General features: G+C 32.1%; 4 protein-coding genes across 4 annotated transcripts; 3 read left to right on the top strand and 1 right to left on the bottom strand.

Moving 5' to 3' along the window:
• Window positions 1-175: 175 nt before the first annotated feature.
• On the top strand, window positions 176-907 carry LMH87_009242 (uncharacterized protein; the record flags this gene model as incomplete). The annotated part of the gene is made up of 1 exon (XM_056196203.1): window positions 176-907. The coding sequence occupies one exon, from the start codon at window positions 176-178 to the stop codon at window positions 905-907; it is 732 nt and encodes a 243-aa protein (XP_056053376.1).
• A 3,879-nt stretch (window positions 908-4,786) lies between these two features.
• Window positions 4,787-5,799, bottom strand: LMH87_009241 (uncharacterized protein; the record flags this gene model as incomplete). The annotated part of the gene is made up of 2 exons (XM_056196202.1): window positions 4,787-5,499; window positions 5,550-5,799. 2 exons carry the CDS (start codon window positions 5,797-5,799, stop codon window positions 4,787-4,789), a joined length of 963 nt encoding a protein of 320 aa, XP_056053375.1.
• Window positions 5,800-7,260: 1,461 nt separating this feature from the next.
• Window positions 7,261-8,487, top strand: LMH87_009240 (uncharacterized protein; the record flags this gene model as incomplete). The annotated part of the gene is made up of 2 exons (XM_056196201.1): window positions 7,261-7,375; window positions 7,529-8,487. The coding sequence occupies 2 exons, from the start codon at window positions 7,261-7,263 to the stop codon at window positions 8,485-8,487; spliced, it is 1,074 nt and encodes a 357-aa protein (XP_056053374.1).
• A 10,298-nt stretch (window positions 8,488-18,785) lies between these two features.
• LMH87_009239 (uncharacterized protein) lies at window positions 18,786-19,912 on the top strand (the record flags this gene model as incomplete). Its single annotated transcript, XM_056196200.1, has 4 exons — window positions 18,786-19,000; window positions 19,097-19,286; window positions 19,344-19,466; window positions 19,544-19,912. The coding sequence occupies 4 exons, from the start codon at window positions 18,786-18,788 to the stop codon at window positions 19,910-19,912; spliced, it is 897 nt and encodes a 298-aa protein (XP_056053373.1).
• Between the last annotated feature and the right edge of the window lie 2,076 nt (window positions 19,913-21,988).

Raw genomic sequence — 21,988 nt, 5'->3', positions numbered from 1 at the left:
CATCAAGAAGGGAAAGCTCTGGGGATTAAAGGTGCAATGATTCAAGACAGGATACATGCGCCCCGCATTCTCTAATTGCTTCGCGTGCAAGCCAAGAAATTACCGCGGCCAGCCCCACACGCGTAGCGCAGATCTTGGAAACCGAGGCTCTTTTCGCGCCATATGTACCTCTAGCATGGATCTTTATTATATGGCCATTGCTGCGGAGGAAATGTTTCTATGTCGCTTCGCTCTCATCCTGTCTTTCTGCAGAGTTAACAGCATTGCAACAAACATGGCGAAACTCCTCATCTTATTGACGCTCATCTCGACTGTCATTGCTGGTTCCAGTGATGCTTTTAACTTGGCCGGCGAGCAACTGACTCGCATCGCATCACTGGCGAATAACCTGACGGATGCCATCAACTACTGGGACGGCACCAACCTGCAAACGGCGCTAAGCAACATTCATGTGCCTTCAGGCAGCCTTGTGGAGTTTATAGGCAATTCCTCCGACCTCCTTGGGCAACAGCACGCAACTTTTGACACCACTCAGTCCTTCAAGATTGGAACTCCTGCCCAGAAGCTCGCCTACGCGGTCAATGCATCCATTGCCACTCTGATACGTCGGAAGGGTGACTTCGACGCCTCGAAACTCGGTCTGATCGTCATCGGAGATCTCCAAAGCCTTCTTGCTGCGTCAGAAAACTTTTCCCAAATTTTGACAAAGCTCGTACCGGAAACACTACAGCCGGTAGCCGTGAATCTAGCAGCGCAAAACATCGACTCGCTGCAGCAGGGATTAGACTGCTTCAACGGTACGGCTTCCGCCTGCATCGGAACAATCGTGGACCCGAATCGGACCATGGAACTAGCTATTCGCTATAACGCCATGAAGCCAGATGGCTCCCCGTTTGTGTCGGAGTGAGTCCTGAATAATGCTGCGTTGCCGCCGGGTGTGGTGGACATGCTAGGCTTCTTCACCTCGGCTGTAGGCGGAACAAGCTATTGGGAGTTTGTTAGGGACTGCGGCTGGCACGAAGAAGGTGAAGGGATAGATAGTGACGAATACGCTGTATAATATCTGTTGGGGCACGATAGTAACTTTGTTTATGACTGGGGAGGAACCTCTTCCTCCCCAGTTCTTCCAGCCAGCTTCTCGCACTTAAGTAGCCGTTCTCTAGCGGTGACAGATTTGGTCGGAATGAGCATACATTTGCACGTAGTCATATCTGGTGATCTAGGAGGCTGCATCCATGTTGTCACCGCCGATGTGACGAACGCGCCCAGGTTGCTTTAGGGTGTTGTGTGTGTATCGTCTAGAACGATGGTTGGCGTAGCTGGGATGGCTAGAGCTCACGAGCATTTACAAGAGCTTCGAACTATTGATGTGTGCCCGCGATACCGTGTTATTTTAACTCACACATCAACATAATTGCATTTCTCCAGTCTCATTTTACACAGTTGAGAGAATACATGTTCCTACTAACAGCGTTTTTAGTTAGGGTTATAAAGTTAATAATTTCTAGAATAATAATAGTAAGCCTAGGAATTAGCGTAGGAGCCTATTAGTTATAACTATATATACTAATATAGTTAATAAGCGAGCGAGCTAGATAAGCGAGTAAGCTACTATACCGTATTTTACTAACTTCTATCTTAGTATATATATTATTTAATAATAACTAATAGAAAATATATTAAAAGAAGTAAGAATTATTCTTACCTTTAAAGCTATTAAATAAAAAATTAAATTAAGTTATAAATAAGCTACTTTAATCTATAATATTATATATTTAATTATAACATTATAAGTATAATATACTATATTACTAATTATATATTTTAACTTTTATTTTATAATAACTATAAGTTTATATTTTATATTTTATTTAACTATTTATATTTATTTACTCTTTTAAATCTTTTATATTTTATATAAAAAGAGATCTTTTAGTTTATAGCTTTATTTTTTTAGCCTATTAGTACTTATTAATTAGTTTATTTATAATTTTAAAGCTTTATATTTAAGTATATAAAAATATAACTTTATATATAATAGCTATTATATCTTTTTTAAAACTATTAAGTATATTAAGACTTTTAGTTAAAAAGCTATTTAAGTAATTAATAATTAATTTATTTTAAAATTAGAAACTATAAAACTACTTTATTTATTATACTTAATATCTAAAAGACTTAAAATTTAACTAATTTTAAATATAAATTTTAAAGACTTAATATTATAAACTTAAGTTTTAAGGTAAAAATAACTTTTTTAGAATTAAAAGGGGTAATTTTAGTATTTTAAAAACTATTTTAAAAATTTTCTTTTATAATAGACTTATTAAAAGTATTAAAAAATATAAAAAAGAAGTCTTTTTTAATAATATATATAATATTAGCTTTTATAAGATTCTTAATTTATTATTTATAAGTTTTTTTTAGTAAACTAAAATAGCTAATATTTAAAAGTTAGAGTATATAAGAAAAATATATAAATATATAAAAAGTAATAATATTCTTCTTTTAGTAGAAAAACTTAAAAATAGTTAAATAGTAACTTTTATAACTATTTAAAATTAAAAGGTAATAACTATCTTTTTTTTAATCTTTTATATATTTATTAAAATACTTAATTTAATTTATACTAATTTTATTTATTATTTAACTATTTAAACTTATATTAATATATTAATCTAAAAGTAGGTATTTATTTTTATATTAAAGTATAAAGTATTTTTAGTCTTTTATTATTATATATAATAGTACTATTAAATTTTAAAAATTTACTATTTAAATTATAATAACTTATTCTTTATTATTAAACTATACTATTTTTACTTTTCTAACTTAATTAGAGCTTATAATAATTATTCTTATTATAATATAGCCTATTAGAAACCTAGTCTTATTAAAGTTATAAATATTAAACTTTATAATACTATATTTTATAATTATATTCTCTAAAAGTATAAACTAATTATAAATAATAGTTAGATTTTTATATTTAGCTTTTTAATAATTATATCTTTATTAAAAATATATAATAAGTTTTAGTTATTATTATATAAGGTTTTTTATTTAATATACTCTAATATATTTACTATTATATTTAACTAGTAGTTAGTTTATTATATCTTTTATATTTATATACTAAAAGGGAAAGCCTTATAAATCTAGCTAAAGAATATATTTTATTATAACTCTTTTTTTTAAATTAATAAGCTTTTTTAAGTTAATAGTATAATTATATTATAAAGTTTAGCTATTATATTAGTATTAGATAGTTATTATAAGGATATTATAAATTTTTATTATTTTATAAATACTTAATTTAGATAACTTTTTAATAGTAGATAAGATAAGAATTATATTACCTTTTATAAAAGTATTATCTATAAGTTATTATTAAGTAATTATAATATAAAGATAAAAGTTAGTATTTTATAGTAGAGGTATACTATTTACTTATTTACGCCACTTATTTATTAACTATATTATAATATATATACTTATATTATAAATATAATAACTTATAAAGAGGATTCTAATTAGTTTTAAGTGTTTTTTAATATTATAGTTAAATTATTAATAGTTAAAAGGTAAAAAGTTAAGTAAAGTAGCTTACTTACTTATCTAGCCCGTTTATTTATTAATTATATTATAATTTATTAAATTAACTTATTATATACCTTATATTATAATCTATTAAAGCTATATAGTTTAATATATAGAATAAATATTTTATTATATAATTATAGATAATATTATATTTTACTTTAATATTTTATTAGTTAGTAAGATTTTCTAGACTTCTTAAATAATATCTTTTTATTTACTTACTAGTATAAATAGGTATTATTTATATAAATATATATATAATTTATCTAAATATATATATAATTTATCTAAATATATATATAATTTATCTAAAATAACTAACTATTAGTACTTATAATAAAATGTAAATAAAAACTCTAAATTATATAGAAATAGCTTTATATTAGGTTAGATAATATTAAGCTACTTAGCTTCAAATATATAAACTAAGAGTATTAATACTAAGCTTCCTTTACTTCCTAGCTACACCTAACTACTCTAGTAGGTCCTACTATTTACTTAAATAAGCTTTTATTAGTAAACTTTAGTTGCCTATTTAGTATATAAATAATATTATCTAATTCTACTATAATTTCTATACTATATACTATAACCTTATTACTACATTATATCCTTTTTCTTTACTACCCTTTATAGTAAAAACCCTTTTAACTAGATCTATACCCCTTTTTTAACTATATCTACTTACCCTATTTTTATAGGTCTTAATTTCTAGTGCACTTTTAAACTACTTGTAGTACACGTGGTTGTCGTGTTGGTGATAGGCGACCTCTGTCCTCCAGGTCGAAGCTAAAGCATACTTACATTATTGAGAAAGGAAAATTGAAACAATTAACTAAAAGAACAAGACGCTATCAACCAAATCGATGAGAAAGCTTCCGATCAACTAGTTCCCGCGCCCCTTGTTTCACTCGCTAGAAGTACGCCATTTTGAAGCGATGGTCAACCGCTGACACAGTGTCCGCAGGTGCACGCTTCGACCAGCACAAATAAGAGCGCGAACAGACTGGCAAGGTTACCGGCCTTGCATAATTGGGACATTTCGGTCATCGTTCTCGGCCACATGGTAGACTTAATCCAGCCTTAAATTCCCTGTTATTATTACCAGTGAGGCCCCTAAACATAGGCGACCGACAAAATAAAATAAGCCATCAAAGCCTTGCTGCACTGGGTAGCCGGATCTCTAGGAGTTGCAGCCTTTGATATGGAGATCTTTGTAGTACTCGCCATTGCGAAACTCATCCGCGCTTGCCCTCAATTCTGCAAGGCCGTCTTCCTCGGGCAGCACGACAGCGTCACTTGAAGGTTTTGTATATAGTCTAAACTTGTCCCAAGAATTCTCCACGTCCATCGTGTCTCGAAACTTTATCAGTGCGCCGAAATCTCTGCACTGCTTCTTCACACCGAAATCCGGCCATGGAACGCGGCTTCCCTGTCGCCACACGTGCGTCACCACCTCGGTATCAGCGTGGCACATGATGTTCTGCAGAAGAATCGATGTGCAGTGGCTCAGATGTCTTTCGCGAAACGCCTCGGGCCGGAAGCCGTACGCCTTGCCCCAGTAATAGTCGTAGTTGATGATGAGGTTCTGCCGCAGCATATTCAGGCAGTGCACCTGGTGGAACACGTCCAACACCCCGAGATAGAGGTGTTCGGAGCCTGGAATATCCCATTCGGGGTTAAAACTGACCGCTGTGTGCGAATCTTTCCCGAGGCGGGCCAAATCAGACCGTGTGAGCCCGATAATCATATTGCGTGACACGTTGTGCCATGCTTCGTCGACTTCCTTGCTTGGAGGAGCTGCGGCGAAGGCCAACGCGTTCGAGCTTCTGGGAAACAAATTGGCTTGGATATTCTGCGTCTCTATAGACAGTTTCGTATAGTTTAGAACCGGGGCTAGTCCACATGTTAGCACGGTGGAGGCTTTCGGTCGCGCTTGTGATTACAGTAGTAATGTTCCTGCTCACTGATTGAGCTTCCACAGGATGCTTGCCGCCGTGTGAGTACCAAGGCCCACAATGCAATGTTCAAAATGGCAATAATGATATAGCCTGCGAAATTGGCTGAGAATCTTGGTACCAAGCCCTCAAATCGCCGCGTTGCTGTCGAGTTCGGCTCGTCAGGCTTGCTATACGCCGCTCGTAGAAGGAATATATCGCTCTCAGTGTCATCTGTAGAAAGCTGCCTGGTAATCATATTGGTGTGACGTTATTTTTGAGTATTCATAAACTGAAGAACAACACTCTTTCGCTGGTAATTAGTAGTATTAATCGTCGTCAAACGACTAGTTCCTGTACTCTGGCCTCGTGTTCTCTCGTTTCCGAAGCCTAATTCTGAAGACGTCCTCTGCTTTACGTACAAAATATGCGAGCGCAATAGGCAGATCCACTCTCTGCACAGAGTCCAAAGAGTCTTGCAAATACATGGCAGGTAGGTACTAATAGTCATACCTATACCGGCGAGTTTGTGGCTGCAAGCCAATCCTTCCGGGACGTAGAATTGCCTGCCCTCCTCGTTTAACTGGGATTGCCGAATACCCGAAATAGAGCGAAGCACTTTTGTTCAAAGAGTCGGACCGACCACCAGATACGGGCAAGAAATTCGACTGCACCACTGCATTGAATTGTAAGGCCCTAATGTGAGTTGGTCCACTAGTGCACGCCTCAACGCAGCCAAGAGCCTTGTCCGGACACTTAGAAACAGAAATTGGGCGACTAATGTAAACTGCAGTCTATAGGGAGCACGTGAGAACTAAGTTGGAGCGCTATATAAAAAAGGCATCCGCAGAAGCAAAAGATGAGAATACATACAGCCCCTCACCCGTAGTAACCACTCAATCACGGACATACACATCCTGCTTTCCTCATGCAATACACCGCAGTTTTCTCCGCCCTGCTTGGGCTTGCCCGAATTTCAGCTGCTTTGCCTGTCGGTAAGATTGAGTCCTGTGCAAAACTGACTCATGCTCAAACTTCAGCTCTTAAACTGACTTGCCAGATCCTGCCAACAGCAATGTCCAGCCGCGTGGCTGGCTTCTTATTGGTGGAGGCACTTGCGAACCGAAGTGCATTGAGATGGAAGAGTCCGCTGCCAAGGCTTGAATAGATCAGTAGAGAAGCTCTCGAGTTTAGAATATTTTCAGCATCTATTCACCAAGTTTTTCTGTATAATCATTTCTTTTGTGCAGCGCTGCATGCTACCATGGTTAGAAACAACGACAGCCAACGGCCGTGGAGTCTCCGTTAGTTATTGCAGACGCCACAATCCCGAACCAGTAGGTGAAAAGTAGCGCTGCGTCGACACAGCCTGGGAGCACAGCCATTGGACTGCCGCAATAGCCGTCCGACCCAATAAAGGAGCCTAGTATATGCAGTTAGATGCAGCCATCGCGCGAATGTTGCTTTTCCAATTAAGCCACTGACAGGATGGCTGACGCGCGATTTCGATAGTCTGCCCTCGCACGAAAATCCTACAAGCTTTAGCGCCCAACTCGTTCGTATAGTTATCGCTCCATCCATGGCCTTTCCAAGGGTCAACAGCCCCCTTCACAACGCTCTATCCTGTGCCCCTTAAAACACTGGTATTTTATACAATTTCCCGTTGAGAACGAAAGAGAAACAAATCGCAGATCTTCATTTTCCCTATCAACTTTTCACCATGAGCCAAGAAATTGACGCGTGTTGCAATAAGGTCATCCAGGCTGGCCTTATCCATGGCGCTATCTTTTGTGCAATTAATGCTGCTGGAGATTTTACATACAGCAGAGCCCTCGGTGAGCGGACTCTGTTGTCTGGTGAGAAAGTGACTCAGCGCACAGATGATGTTCTCTGCCTCGCCGCTGCCACTGGTCTCATCACTACCATTGCAGTATTGCAGTGCGTCGACGACGGCGCCCTCAGCCTGGCTGACGACATTCTCGATCTAGCCCCGGAGCTCGCTGGCAAGGAAGTCATCACTGGCCACTCAAAGTTCGCCGATGGCCAAAAGCCGATTATGGAGCTACGAAGAGGGCCTATCACACTCGAAATGCTTCTTACCCATAGCTCGGGTGTGGTGTTTGACGTACTAAACGAGCACATTGGCCGTTGGCGTCGCACCTTTGCACCGCAAGACCCGAACTCTCAGCTTACAGTGGAAGAAACGTATACTTACCCTCTTGGCTTCCAGCCTGAACAGGGCTGGATGTGGGGGCCTGGCATGGACTGGGCTGGTCGCATTGTGGAAAAGCTAACGAGCCGGACACTTGGTGATTTCGTGCAGGAGCGCATTTTTACGCCGTTGGGTTTTAAAGATGCAGAATTCTACCCTGTCCGACGCCAAGACCTACAGCAGAGACAGGTAGATTGCCACCCTGAAGATCCAGAGGGGTATGGGAAAGCAGCACTAGGCGGAGAAGGCAATAAGGGCACCAAGGGGGACTTCGGTAGCCAGGGTTTGTTTATGACGGCGCCGGATTTTGTCAAGGTGCTGCGCTCCCTGCTAGTAAACGACGAGAAGCTGCTGAAGCGAGCGACTGTGGACGACATGTTCAAAAACCACCTTAACACTAAATCCGCCTCGGAACTCGACAGAACGCTAGCCGGCCCATTAGGAGGCTTCTTCCGCCCAGATCCTGAGAGCGAGTCCAGGACTGGCCATGGCCTCGGAGGACTTGTGACGCTGGAGGATATTGAAAATGGATATGGCGCGGGAACTTTGGCTTGGCCGGGGGGCATGCCGGTTCTTTGGTTCATTGACCGCAAAAATGACCTATGTGGATTTGGTTCCGTGCAGGCCACTCTAGGCCCCGGCGGCACTTCAAGGGTGCCTAGTCTCAAGATTGCGTTTCGCAAGGGCGTCTATGCCGAATATGCTACTTGGAAAAAATCGAAGGAATGGGTATAAGTGTCCTTTTATTAAGGCTTAGAATCTATTAGAAGATATAATTAGACTAAAATATATCTCTATATATATACTTAACACACTATTATTAATACTATAATAGGATATACTAGATCCTATTAAGATTTTAGTGGCCCTATAAAAATAATAGGGGGTAGATCTTATTAAGAAGTTAGTTTAGACCTTAGGTACTATTAATAGGGAAGTGAGCCTATACACTATTAATAGGGAAGTGAGTCTCACTTTATATAGATTTTTAGTATAAGTGGGGTAAAAGGGTTAGGGTTTATAATATAAAGCTCTAATAATTATTAGGGACGAACTTTTTCTTTAAAATATAAAAATGATATATATAGGTAGAGTTAGGGTAGGCACCCCTACCTATTCTTATTAAATATAAAACTATATAAAATATAAACTAGAGTATAATCTAAGGTCTATATTTAGTATAAATATTAGTAATTAGCTAGAACCTAATAGGCTAAGCTATACTATATAAAGCTTCTCTATTATAAAAGATATAGTACTATATATATATATATAATATAGTTAATAAATAAATAGTATAAATAAGTAAGTAATATACCTCTATTAACCCCTTAACTTTTAATTATAAATAATTTAATTATAATATTAATAAATATTTAAAACTAATTAGAATTCTCTTCTTTACTAGTTTCTATATTTATAATATAAGTATATATATTATATCTAATCTAATTATATATATTATATTACTAACTATATATTTTAACTTTTACTTTATAATAACTATAAACTTATATTTTATATTTTATTTAATTATTTATATTTATTTACTTTTTTAAATCTCTTATATTTTTTATAAAAAGAGATCTTTAAGTTTATAGTCTTATTTTTTTAGCTTATTAATACTTATTAATTAACTTATTTATAACTTTAAGATTTTATACTTAAATATATAAAAATATAACTTTATATATAATAGTTATTATATCTTTTTTAAAACTATTAAATATATTAAGACTTTTAATTAAAAAGCTATTTAAGTAATTAATAATTTATCTTTTTAAAATTAAAAACTATAAAACTACTTTATTTATTATACTTAATATTTAAAAGACTTAAAATTTAACTAATTTTAAATATAAGTTTAAAAGACTTAATATTATAAACTTAAATTTTAAAATAAAAATAACTTTTTTTAGATTAAAAAAAGTAATTTTAGTATCTTAAAAACTATTTTAAATATTTTATTTTATAATAAACTTATTAAAAGTATTAAAAAATATAAAAAAAAAGTCTTTTTTAATAATATATATAATATTAGCTTTTATAAAATCTTTAATTTATTATTTATAAGCTTTTTTTAATAAACTAAAATAATTAATATCTAAAAGTTAGAATATATAAAAAGAATATATAAGTATATAAAAGGTAATAATATTTTCTTTTTAGTAAAAAAGCTTAAAAGTAATTAAATAATAACTTTTATAGCTATTTAAAATTAAAAAATAATAATTATTCTTTTTTTAATCTTTTATATATTTATTAAAATACTAAATTTAGTTTATACTAATTTAATTTATTATTTAACTATTTAAGTTTATATTAATATATTAATCTAAAAGTAAATATTTATTTTTATACTAAAATATAAAGTATTTTTAGCTTTTTATTATAATATATAATAATACTATTAAGTTTTAAGAATTTACTATTTAAATTATAATAATCTATTTTTTATTATTAGACTATATTATTTTTACTTTTCTAACCTAATTAAAGCTTATAATAACTATTTTTATTATAATAAAGCCTATTAAAAACCTAATTTTATTAAAGTTATAAATATTAGACTTTATAATATTATATTTTATAATTATAAATAATAGTTAAATCTTTATATTTAGCTTTTTAATAATTATATCTTTATTAAAAATATATAGTAAGTTTTAGTTATTATTATATAAGGTTTTTTATTTAATATACTTTAATATATTTACTATTATATTTAGCTAATAGTTAATTTATTATATCTTTTATATTTATATATTAAAAAAAAAGGCTTTATAAATTTAACTAAAAAATATATTTTCTTATAGCTCTTTTATTTAAATTAATAAGCTTTTTTAAGTTAATAATATAATTATATTATAAATTCTAACTATTATATTAGTATTAGATAATTATTATAAGGATATTATAAATCTTTATTACTTTATAAATACTTAATTTATATAATTTTTTAATAGTAGATAAGATAAGAATTATATTATCTTCTATAAAAGTGTTTTCTATAAGTTATTATTAAGTAATTATAATATAAAGATAGAAGTTAGTGTTTTATAGTAGAGGTATATTACTTACTTATCTATACCACTTATCTATTAACTATATTATAGATAATATAATATAATATCTTTAATTTAAAAGAGATAATAGAAAGGGGGAGAAGATAGTAGAGTAAAAAAAGAATAATATAAATAGTGAAGTAAAGGGTAAGGTATATTAAGTAATACTGCCTTCCTTTAAGATATTACTATTATAAAGTAACCCCCCTATTATAAAGTATACTAAATAGGCTCTTATCTTCTTATAAGAGTAAATATCTATCCTATTTTTATATTCCTAGATATTAGTATATTATAAGTAAGCTAGTAGGCTAGAGTAAAGAACTAGGAGAAGGAATTATACTAAGTGGCTTCTTTTATAATAATAACCACTATATACTAGTCTATAAGGCCTATAGTACCTACCTTATACTTATAGCTATAAGTATATACTATTACCTACACTAAGAACTATACTAGCTTTATAGTAATATCCTAAAAGCTACTATAAATATACTATTTAGCTATAAGCTATAAATAGTAATAAAACTATAATACTATAAGCTAAAAGTACTATATATACTAATTAGTAAGCTAATAATATATAATAACTAATATAGTTAATAAGTAAGTCACTTAGATAAGTAAGTCGCCTACTCTACCTAGTCTTTAATACCTTTTATTTTAGTACTTTTATTACTTAATAATAATTTATAGAAATCCCTTTAAAAAAGATAGATATTATTTTTACCCTTTAAGCTCTTAAAAAAGACTTAAAACTAAATTATAAAAAAGTTATATTAATTTATAATATACTTTAAATAACTATTTATAACTAATATAATAGTTAAGTTATATAATATAACTTTATATTTAATTTAAAGAAATTACTAATTTAAAAAAAAGAACTATAATAAAATATATTCTTTAATTAGATTTATAAAGACTTCCCTTTTAGTATATAAATATAAAATATATAATAAATTAATTACTTACTAAATATAATAATAAATATATTAAAGTATATTAAATAAAAAACTTTATATAATAATAACTAGAACTTATTATATATTTTAATAAAGATATAATTATTAAAGGACTAAATATAAAAATCTAACTATTATTTATAATTAGTTTATATTTTTAAAGAATATAATTATAAAATATAGTATTATAAAGTCTAATATTTATAACTTTAATAAAACTAGGTTTCTAATAGGCTTTATTATAATAAAAATAGTTATTATAAGCTCTAATTAAGTTAGAAAAGTAAAAATAATAGTCTAATAATAAAAAATAGATTATTATAATTTAAATAGTAAATTCTTAAAACTTAATAATACTATTATATATAATAATAAAAAGCTAAAAATACTTTATATTTTAATATAAAAATAAATACTTACTTTTAAATTAATATATTAATATAAGTTTAAGTAGTTAAATAATAAATAAAATAAGTATAAATTAAATTAAATATTTTAATAAATATATAAAAGATTAAAAAAAAAGTAGTTATTACTTTTTAATTTTAAATAACTATAAAAGTTACTATTTAACTACCTTTAAGTTTTTCTATTAAAAGAAGAATATTATTACTCTTTATATACTTATATAGTTTTCTTATATACTCTAACTTTTAGATATTAGCTATTTTAGTTTATTAAAAAGACTTATAAGTAATAAATTAAAGATCTTATTAAAGCTAGTATTATATATATTACTAAAAAAGACTTTTTTTTTATATTTTTTAATATTTTTAATAAGTCTATTATAAGAATAAATATTTAAAGTAGTTTTTAAAATACTAAAATTACCCTTTTTAATTCTAAAAAGGTTATTTTTACTTTAAAACTTAAGTTTATAATATTAAATCTTTTAAACTTATATCTAAAATTAGCTAGATTTTAGGTCTTTTAGATATTAAATATAATAAATAAAGTAGTTTTATAGTCTTTAATTAAAAGAAAAATTTATTAATTATCTAAATAACTCTCTAATTAAAAGTCTTAATATACTTAATAATTTAAGAAAAGATATAATAGCTATTATATATAAAGTTATATTTTTATATACTTAAATATAAAGCTTTAAAGCTATAAATAAGCTAATTAGTAAGTACTAATAGGCTAAAAAAATAAAGTTATAAACTAAAAGATCTTTTTTTATATAAAATATAAGAAATTTAAAAAGTAAATAAATATAAATAGTTAAGTAAAAGATAAAATATAAGCTTATAGTTATTATAAAGTAAAAGTTAAAATATATAATTAGTAATATAGTATATATAATTAAACTAATTATAATATGTATACTTATATTATAAATATAAAGGGTTAATAAAAAAGAGAATTCTAATTAATTTTAAATAATTTTTTATATTATAGTTAAGTTATTAATAGTTAAAAAGTAAATAGTTAGAGAATATAGGTAACTTGCTTATCTAGGCGACTTACTTATTAACTATATTAGTACTACTTATATAATATAAACTATAACTTCTATACTATTTAAGCGCTTACTATAAATATATATATAAGGGTACTAAAATATAAAAGAAAGGCTTAAAAGTATTAGTTTAGTCTATTTTAAGAGGACTATAAGTTATAAATATACTTTCTAGTAAAAGGGCTAATTAACTACTTTAAGGTCACTTAAGTGAATAAATAGCTATAAAAGGGTAAGGGCTTAGTAATAGTGTAGAAATAGGATATAAGCTCTAGGTATAGTATATTATTTAATAGACTAAAAAAAGATATTAATATAGTTAAGAGGGAGTTAGAGGAAAAAGGAGGTATTATAAAAGGTTTTAAAGGCTTATAAATAGAGTAAATCTTATAACTAAAAAAGTCTATATTTATAATATATTTAATAGGTCTTTATAATAAAGAGATTAAAAGATCTTATATAATATTATCTAAATAAGTATTAAATATATATAACTAAAAGGAGTTTATAGAGGATATATTATAAGATAAGGATAATTTAAATCTTATATAGATACTAGTAGTAATAGAAGGGATACTTTATAATATATATAAGTTTTATAATAATATATTACTAATATATAAGATAATATAAATATATATAAATATACTAAATTAGTTTTATAAAGACTTAAGTAAAAAGGCTAATAAGTTCTTTTATTTTAAAAATAAGTTAATACTTATTATATACTTTAAGTACTATAAGGAACTCTTTACTTTTTACTACTATATTATATATTAGGGCAGGCATTTTATATAAGAGTAACTAGGGTAGCTACTACTAGAAGATATTATTAAGGCATTTAGACTATAATAGTAGGCTATAAAAGGTGTTATTTAAGTCCTCTATTAATAGGTTTAAAGGAAAGAGATACCTCTTAAGGTGCCTATTAAGAGTGACTATAAACTAAGATATACCCTAAAGAGGCTATATATAGTAATTATCTACTATATAGTAAGTAGTGTCTTATTTTACTTACTAGTAGTAAGTTTCTATACTATACTAAGCTAGAAAGTCTATAAATTAAAGACTAGTAAGGTATATTTTAGTATAACTAAACTAAGAGTATAATATAAGATATAATATAAGTCTTAAAATTATAATAGCTACCTATTAGTACTTACTTAGTATATATAGCTAACTACTTTTAACTATATATACTTTAACTAATAAGATAATAAGGACTATATATTAGATAGACTTAAAGAGATAATAATAAAATTCTTCTAATAGTAGTAAGAGATATTATTTAGTTATATTTTTTAGTAGAGACTTTTACTTTTTACTATTAGTAAAGGTGTAGTAATTATAAAGTAGGTGTGTTAGTTACTTAATAGAGAAAGTATTATCTATAATAAGCTTAAACTCTATATAGATAAGGTCTTATAGTTTATTAAGTTAGAGTATTATTAAGCACACTCTTTACTATATAAAGAGCTACTATTTAGTACTATTAACCTATAAATAGTTAAGTCCTAAAGACTATATAATAACCTAGATTAAGAGAAGTTTAGAGTATCTTAGCTAAATAACTTATAGAATAGTAATCTACTATAAGGCTTATAAAAAGCCTTACTTTACTAGATCTAGGCTTATAATATATATAAGTAGATATTCTTTTAAAATAGGCTAGAAGGTAATATAATATTATACTTTAAGACTATAACTTTATATAAAGTATATATATAGTAATTCCTAAAAGGGATATAAAACTATATACTTATAAGTATTAAGTTAGCTATTTAAAACTTTAAGTATAGTTCTATTATATATTAGAATACTATATAGTAGTAGTACCTTTTTATATAAAAAAGGCTTATTATAGTCTATATTTAATACTATAAAAGTTAAAAGTAATAGGGCTACTATAAAGAGAATATCTACTTTCTACTTAAAGCTATAAATAATCTACTACTAATATTCCTAGCCTATATATAGCCTCTATAGTAGGTGTTCCTATAATAGTAAAGCTTATAGATACTTCTATTACTATTTCTTTAGTCTAAAATAGATAGTACTCTATAAAAGGATAATAAGCTATCCTACTATCTTTATAATACCTATACTTAAAGTTACTACTTAAGTAGTATCTATAGAAATAGGGCCCATTCCTACTTTTCGTCTAATTACTATACCTCCTATATCCTAGTTAATATTACGCCTATAATAGGGCCCGTTCCTACTAAATGTCCCCCTAATATATAAGACACGTCCTAAATCTCCTAAAATAGGGCTTATTCCTAAATTCTCTACAACTAGCTAATTATAGTATACTAATACCTAACTTAGGCCCCCTTATAAACACATACTAGGGAGTATAGTAGAGCGTATATAGGAGTTTACTTATATAAAATAACTGAAAAGTATATTACCTTTTTACTAATATATCTACTTTATATTAGCTATATTCTCTATTTAAATATAAGAATATATCTTTCTTAACTTACCTTTATTTTTATATCTAGTAGATATATTCGCCCTTATTAAAGAAGCCTATTACTAGTATAAGAACCTTATATATTTTACTCCCTACTTCCTAGGTATATAAGCTATTATAAGTAGATAATATATAATACCTTACCTTTTTTAGCCTCTTTTTTAATTAGCTAGAATAAGTAATTCTATATATCTAATATAGTTTTACCTTTAAGGCTAGTACTAATTATATATTATAATATCTTAATAAGAAGTATAGCTTTTTAAAAGAAGTAAGATAAGGTTTAAACTAGCTTATTAATACACTTTAACTCCTAGATCCTTACTAGCTACTACCTAGATAGGATAGTTCTCTACTATATCTATACTATCTTTATAAAAAGACACTACCTACTTATATTATTAATTCTACTTAATAAACTATTATAATACTAGATAATACACTTAATATATACACACTATACTACCCTTATATTATAACTATAAAAGCCTAATACTTTATAATAGGTAGTAGAATTTTAATATTTTTTCTCTTAATATAATATATTTTTAAAATACTATAATTAATTAATTATAAAGCCCTATATTTATAAGTAAGAATTACCCTTTTAAGTATTCTCCTTTAACTTATAATAATAACTTATTAGTAAGGCCTTTACTATAATATATAAAATATAAATTTAACTTATATAAAATAATTTAACCTAAATTAACTTAATTTTTAAAGATTATAATTAATTACTTAAAGACGCCTTTTATTATACTAATATTTAATATATAACCCTTATAAGAGTAATACCTTAATATTAGAGTATATAGAATATTTCTATAAGTTAGTATATAGCTTTACTTAGTATTTATATTCCTAGAATTATATTAGTAGATTAGCCGCCTTACTTACCTAATCTTAACCTAATTAAAAACTTATAAAAACTACTTAAAGAATAAATTTAAAAAAAAGATCTAGTATTAGCAAAGATATTTTTAAATAGTATATCTATAAAGAGATTAATTAGAGTATTAAAGGAGGTATAAGAGGAGTTTAAAGATAAGCTATTAGAAAAGCTTATTATATTAATAGTTTAGTGCCTTTAAGCTATTATTAATACTAAGAGTTAGTATATAAAGTATTAATTTTAATAGCGCTAAAATTATATAATTATAATTTTATATTTAAAATTTTAATTAATTTAGACTACTATTATATATATTATAATATACTATAAATTATATACTATTAGGAGTGACCTATTAAAAAAGCGGACCGAGCGGAACTTTTGCTGACCGACTGTACATTCTGCTATGGGCCCTATTCGCCGCGAAGCCCGCATTTTAAAGTCGTTGTTGTAGGGCCTCTAGCTGCAAATGGATTGTTTCGACGACCATGGCCTGAGTAGAATGAGTCTGCATCTGCCATACTGTCACATCCATCGGGGGATGCCAGTTCACAATCGCTGCCTAAATGCGGCGGCCGCCCCTGTTGAGGCGGCCCCGGACACCTCGCGCGCCTCGCTGGCCCAATTCCAGCGCTCTCCTCCACACGTTAATCTGTTGTAACATTAAAGTCCCGCCATGCTGGGCTGCTAAGGATAGCCTATTCTAAACTGTAGGTGCGGAGGCAGTTGGGAAAAGAAGGCCGGTGCTATACCATCGTCCGGCTTGCGTTACTCAACAGGACATGGCAGCTGTTTCAACATGTCCTTAGACTAATGGCCATCAAATTACTAGCGCACTCTTCACAGGCAGCTAAGGCGCTGCAAATAGCGCTGCATCGAGCTGTACGGCGCTACACCTCGAGCGCTGTAAATTGGCTTGAAGGACGCACAGCAGCAAGAACCAGAGAGCTGGGACCAGTACGGCAGCTGTACCGACAATGTACGGCAACATGGAGACTTAAAAGATCCTTTCACGTTGCTGGCTAGTCACCATGTCGTTATGGCTACTATAGAAAATTCACAGTTTTAATTAAATAACAATCGGATAGTTGGCCATTTTAGTTTATAGCGAAGCGCCGCCAGGCACCACACATTTTTGCTGGGTGAGCAAGTTGTTAAAGTTGGCCATTGTTCTGCCGTGATAGAAACATACACTCGCTTATAGAGCCGCTCAAATAGATCCGGATCGTCGCACCGGCGAGTGGCTTCAGCAAACGAGGGAATGGTCATTAATCTCTTTTGATCCTTGACAGCGTTGCGCGTCCTCTTGGGCGCAAGCTGCAGAGGCACATTGGGTAGACTAGTAGACTGCTAGCTTGTCAGCTGAACCTGGGTGGTGTAAATGCTTAGCTTTGGCGCGTCCGCTGAGGCTTCTGGTAGCAGACCCTGTAATTCAGGTCAACGGTCGAGGCCCTTCTAGGCCCCGGGCAGGGCCTATGGGTGAGGCTGCGTGCGACTCATGGCAGCAAACATTGTGGAGTTTGACTTATAGCGCGTCGTTGAAACCAGTTGAATGGCAAATTGTAAAGCATTCAACGTTGCTCACAAAAGCCTACGCTTGATTGCACTGCTTGTTGCTGCCTCCTGTCACTTACCAGCGGCGAGGAAGGCTAGACAAGAACTTGTTTTGTAGCTCAATCATCAACTCAATCCAGCCACAAAGAGCCCGAGCCAACTAGTGCTACCAGTAGTGCTCTGTGCTATTGCAAAAAAGGCTGAAGCCAACGAACAGGGGAGGCGGCCCGAAGCTGCCAGAATTAGTCCTGCGGGGCCAAGGCTGAAGGACGTGCAGCCAATCACGAAGCTCAATGGCGATGAAATCCCCGCGACACGTCCGACCTCGTGGTCCAGCGCGTGGCTGGCTGCGTCGACATCAACTAACGATCATGGCTTAACTATTGAAATGCCGGAGAGACCGAGTGGCTTCCAGCTGGGGCTATGTTGGGGAAAACAAGTCGAAACGGCGAAATGAGAGAAAACAAGCAGGATGGAGAATAGGTATAAAAGGCGATTGATCGCTCACGGTTTCTGGGTTTTGTTCGTTAGGCCTCAAGAATCTTAATACGGCAGCTCTCGAAAACCCAATCACTCCAAACACCAAAACGGTCGTTATCGGTATTTGCACATCACGATGCATACCCTCCAGCTTCCCGTGTCTCTGGCACTCCTTACCGCCATCCCTGCCATGGTCCTGGGCGTCACCACGACCAAGGCCTGCCCCCAGAAAACCAACGGAGACAACTGCGCCCGTGCCGTGACGGGTACTCGTCTTGGCACAGCGTTTGAGAGCTCGGCCCGGGCCGATTGCAGCAGCTTCCTGGAACAGACGGCTACCGCTGGCACTGTGTAAGTGATGACAGTGGAGAAGAAGAAGAAGAAGAAGAAGAAGAAGAAGAAGAAGAAGAAGAAGAAGAAGAAATTCAAAACTGACTGAATACTCAGCTTTGTAACCAACACCGTCACCACAACAACAATTCTCAACGCAAACACTGCCACCATCGTCACCGTCAAGAAGCGCGCCGATGCTACAAAGACGGTGCCGGCCTATGCCTCTGCCTGCTCCGGCTCTGCCCGCTACGCGAGCGCGTGTTCGGGATGGTGCATCACCGCCAGCACGACCACGGTGACTCCTGTGAGTCACTCCCTTCTTCTCTTGTTTTTTTCTTCCTGTGAAACTAACATCTGGCAGACGGCTACGGTCACCTCGACCGTTACAGTCAACCAATGCGCTCGCTCGACCGAGACGGTTTGCAACGCCGCGTGCGTCGATCTCCAGACCGACTCGCAAAACTGCGGGACATGCGGTAACGCGGTAAGACGTCACCCCCTCTCCCTCCTCCAACGCCCTTCCCCGTATGTACAAGACTGACGGGGACATCATCTTTTTAGTGCTCTGCCAGTCAAACGTGCAGCAACGGCGCATGCATCGCCAAACCGTACTCGTGTAGCAATCCAAGCCGCTGCAACAATGTCACCCCTTGCGGCAACGGTGGGGGCGCGTGTCTATGCGTGTCCGACACCAGCGGGCAGACATATTGTGCCGACGTAGGAGGAGGTTGCCCGTCAACGGGTTGCTCCAGCACTCTCGAGTGTGGGAAAGGGTCCGCTTGCATCGCCAATTCGTGCTGCAGTACGAATTTTTGTGCCCGTGTGGATACCTGCGGCGTCGCCGCACCTCAGAAACGAAACGGTGCCGTATTAGATAGCGGTGTATGGAAAGGCACCACTTTTGGAAACTTCTTCCAGCCAGGCGTCTAGTCAATATTAGTCTTTTTTTTTTTCCTTTTTCTCTTGTTTTTCTTAGGGTTAGGGTTATATTAGAGGGCGGTTTAGGGTCGGGTTAGACAATTAGATAGTAAATAGAAAAAAACTTGGTAGAAAAAAAAGTGAAGTGACTAGTAAGAGTAAGAGTAAGAGGTGGGAATAGTGAATAGGCGGTAAAGATATACGCTCTAAAAAGTTAATAGCTGACTGTAGTAGATTGTAATGGACATTTTAGTCGGCTCTATGAAGATTTTAGACTGTAAATTAGTGGTATTCTGGATTATATGTACTATCTTCCTATTAATGTGTAGTAGGATAGAGTAGAAGTAGATCTAGCTTAAGACGATATAGATATTAAGCTATAATATAGTATAGGCTATAGTGTTATATATCCTAGCTCCTAATAAGCGTGTTTTCCTTATTAAGGGTAAGGTAGCTAATATAGACTATAGAAATAGATAGTTAGTATCCCTATTAAAGCTATAGTACCTCCTGTTAGTTAAAATACTCGGTTAGACCCCTTATTTATAGCTTAGCTTTATATAATTATAACGGCTATATATAAATAAAGAAGAGATAATTTGTTTAACTATAACGTATTATTATACTATATCTATTTATTCTTTTTATAGTAAGTATATAAGCGTAGAATAAGGGGTAGAAAGAGATAATAATAGTTAAGTGGTAGTATTATTATATATTCTTTCCTATCTGCGCCTAAGGGCCTTACCTTAGATAGAAGGATATAGTTATAATAGGACCTAATATAGCTATCTTTATACTCTCTTATTATAATAATAACTAAGTTTGAAAATAAAACGTATATATAGGTATCTAATTATATAATTTAAAGGATTATTATAATATAGTAAAAAGTAAGTCTTACCTTTAAAGAGTAATAACTTTAGCGGGAATTAGAAAGATAGTGGTTATTCTGTTAATAATAAGCTACTATTTAAGTAAGATAAGACTAAACTATTACTAAGGTGGTATAAGAACCTATTATTAGTATTATAGATATAGTTAATTATACTAAAGAGTAGATTAAAGATAATATAGTGTTAATATATACTAGATAAGATAATTGTCACGATGGCTTATTTACTAAGTCATAGTAGGTCTGTTTCTTAGAGAGTAAGTTAGGCTGAAAGCTATAGGGTAGCACGTTAAGCAGTATCGTAAACGGTCGTTAAGAGTAGAACTCTTAATAGTGAAACTATTACTTAGATTAATTAATAGAGATCTAAACTATCTAGACTAGCTACAGTCCTTCTTTTATATAATAGTTTACCTCTCTATTACTTTCCTTAGATCACTAGCTTACTCGCTCTATCATTCATGCAGCGACGAACTAGGGGCCAGGTCGTTATGAAATGTACTAAAAATCTAGACCCTATAAAAACCACAGGGGGGCCAGGTCGTTATGAAATTAGACCCTAGGTCGTTATAATAGGTTACGGCATAGAGTGTAGTAAAATGAAAGGGAGAGGTGGGATAGAAAGAAGAGGGTTAAATTAAGTATAAAAATATAAAGTATATATTTTAGTGATTTTTAGTTAAATAGATATTATAGGTGATAATTCTATAGAAAATAGGTGTGATGTGGTCGAGATGGGGCCCGTGCTATTGTGGAGTGAGAACCCGTTACGCGAAGCGCCAGGAACTAAGGGGGTTTAGGGGGCAAGCCCCTAATAAAACAGGCGGGAGGAGGTTAAATAGATATTATAGGGTTAAATTCTATTAGAAATAGGTGTATTTGGCTAAGATGGGCCTGTGCTATTACGGAGCGAGAACCTATTACGCGAAGCGCTAGGAACCGAGGGGGTTTAGGGGGCAAGCCCCTAATAAAACAGGCAGAAGGAGGTTAAATAGATATTATAGGGTTGAATTCTATTAGAAATAGGTGTATTTGGCTAAGATAGGCCCGTGTTATTACGGAGTGAGAACCTATTACGCGAAGCGCTAGGAACCAAGGGGGTTTAGGGGGTAAGCCCCTAACAAAATAGGCGGAAGGCGGGTATAGATAAAGTTAAGGGCTAGAGAAGTATTTAAGTAAGATACTAGCGTATA

This window comes from Akanthomyces muscarius, chromosome 5 (genome assembly GCF_028009165.1).
Source record: "Akanthomyces muscarius strain Ve6 chromosome 5, whole genome shotgun sequence".
NCBI lineage: Eukaryota > Fungi > Ascomycota > Sordariomycetes > Hypocreales > Cordycipitaceae > Akanthomyces > Akanthomyces muscarius.
Note: the sequence above shows the minus strand (reverse complement) of the source record. Positions and strands in the feature narration are given on the sequence as shown.